General features: G+C 35.7%; 1 protein-coding gene across 1 annotated transcript; it reads left to right on the forward strand.

Moving 5' to 3' along the window:
• The first annotated feature begins 186 nt into the window (after nucleotides 1-186).
• Nucleotides 187-2,196, forward strand: LOC111377218 (plant UBX domain-containing protein 7-like). The gene is made up of 4 exons (XM_023000282.1): nucleotides 187-290; nucleotides 396-464; nucleotides 1,720-1,863; nucleotides 2,005-2,196. Exons 1-4 carry the CDS (start codon nucleotides 231-233, stop codon nucleotides 2,194-2,196), a joined length of 465 nt encoding a protein of 154 aa, XP_022856050.1. The 5' UTR covers nucleotides 187-230.
• Nucleotides 2,197-2,442: the final 246 nt, after the last annotated feature.

The following is a 2,442-nucleotide window of genomic DNA, read 5'->3' on the forward strand; positions in this document are numbered from 1 at the left end:
TATTATTATTATTATTATTATTATTATTGATATTCTGCTGGTAGTTATGAACATGAACGAACATCGACTTGACCATTGTATTGGAGAATGTTTTTAATTTATTTCTGGGAACTTATCTCCTACGGTTATTGCTGATCTCTCCTGGTTTAGAATCCCTTAAAGAACTTTTTACTTCCTGCATTCTTTCTGTTAATATTGAGTTATTCTTGTAGGCAAAAGATATTGCTAGAATGCAGAACAAATGGCTCGTGGTTAACATACAGTCCACCAGGGAATTCAGCTCGCACATGGTACTGTTTTAAACCTTGTCTCTCTCCCGCACGCACAGACATATCCTTCATTACTTGTTCTTATTTTAATCATATGTTACCCCACATCATCTGACTGTTTTGAAGCTCAACCGTGACACATGGGCAAATGAAGCTGTTGCTCAAACCATCAAAACCAACTTCATCTTCTGGCAGGTTTGTCTTATTATTCTGTTCCAAGCAATCCATTTGGGTCTTAGTGCAATTCACTTTTTATGGGCATGTCTAGTTGTACTTTTTTGTTTTGAAGATTATGACACTAGTATCTCTTTTTTGTGATGCTTAGTATGTACTATCAATCACATGTCACTAGATGGTCCCTTCATATGCATGCTGTACATTTGCTTGCACCAGCAAGACATAAAATCCACTCACCTTAAGATTTGCCCAGTGAAGTTGCATTCTGAACAGTGAATGTCAAGAATTAATTTTAAGTTGCTATTTAAATCTGTGTGAATATTGTATCAATCTTCATTTTCATGAGTGATGCAGCACCGACGTTATTCCTGCACGTTCTGCTTGCAGCCTGTGGGTTTTAGGGGTATTTGAGCCAAAGTTAATCTTCCTGCTTTCTCCTACCACCTCTATTTTATAAAGTTCAGCCATGTTTGATCACACCGAAAGGTCTGCTAGTTATCTGGATCAGTAACTTGAATATATTTGGAGAAATGGGACCCATCACTGTGGCATGATCAGAGATAAGTATTGGCTTGTTTTGATCCTTGGAAACTGGGCAAGAAAAATGTGGTAGAGCCAAAAATGGATTTTGGTATGTGCCAAGGATTTCATAATGAACTTAAGCAATAATGAAGAGTTAATTAGACAAGCCATTATATCTGAACGTAGCTGGTTCATTATTTCCCAATGTGCATTGTGTTTGGTGTTTTGAGATGATGAACAAATGCATTCACATTCAATTCTAACACTTTTAATGCCTTTGAATCAACATAATCATGATCTGTGAGTTATTTTTAAGATTAAGTTTCTGGCAATAATCTATAACTTAGACATTCATGTTAATGGTCTTAATAGCTAGCTTAAAGTAGCAAAAAACTGGCATTTTCCTACTTGGCCATTTTAATGGTCTTCTTCGGCATGCGACAAACTGCAAAGAGAAATTGAACATCATTATTGATCAAGAGTACTTGAGTAAATGGAAAATTGAACATCATTATTGATCAAGGGCACTTGAGTAAATGGAATATGATTCAGTAATATTATCTTTTTCATATATTTGAGCTGGGTGAATTTTGCTGGAACTAAATCTGTCAAGCTTCTCTAATTTATTGTCCGTTTGAGTTTATCTTATAGGAGGTCAATGATGGAATTTTATATTTGAGTACATTTTTCTGCTTATTAGATTTGTTCTCTTGTTGCATTGATTCTTAGCACTCCCCCCGTGTGCGTATAGGTAAATGATAATAAAGAAGAAGGCAGCAAGGTTTGTACCTATTACAAATTAGACTCTATGCCCGTGATTCTGATAATTGATCCAATAACGGGTCAGAAAATGCGCTCTTGGCTTGGAATGGTTCAACCAGAAAATCTTTTGGAGGTACATGAACCCCAAGCAGTTTATATAAATTCTTATTGACCAAAACAAGTTTAGGTCCTTCAAGGGCATTTGAAGCTTCTAATTTATGAACACTGAACTAGAATGTTCTATGGCTGACCCTAGCCTTTGTTGCTTCTGCAGGATCTTTTACCATTCATGGACAATTGCCCATCTGATCATCACGTCAGTCTGTCTCATAAACGTCCAAGAGGAAATTCTCAAGGACCACCTTCCAGTGTTCAAGTTATGCCTGGTAAGACACTGTTTTGGCATCATCATCTAAATCTGCTGCTGCTGGAAATATCTAATGATACTTACATAGCTTCAACATAATACCGAGGCAATAAATTTCAAATGGTATGAATTGGAAAATGCTTTAAAAGCTAGTAGACAATTAATTGTATGGCTAGATATGAGGAATAGTTTGGAGGGAAAGGCATGTCACTAATATATGTTAACCAATCCATTCTACTATCAGCATCTCACTGTTTTTAAAATGTTTTGTAGTGTGTTAAATACTAAAATATGAAAAATTTAACTACTGAATATCCTTGCTACATGGTTTGTGTCAACTTCTAA

This window comes from Olea europaea, unplaced genomic scaffold, assembly GCF_002742605.1.
Source record: "Olea europaea var. sylvestris unplaced genomic scaffold, O_europaea_v1 scaffold16248, whole genome shotgun sequence".
NCBI lineage: Eukaryota > Viridiplantae > Streptophyta > Magnoliopsida > Lamiales > Oleaceae > Olea > Olea europaea.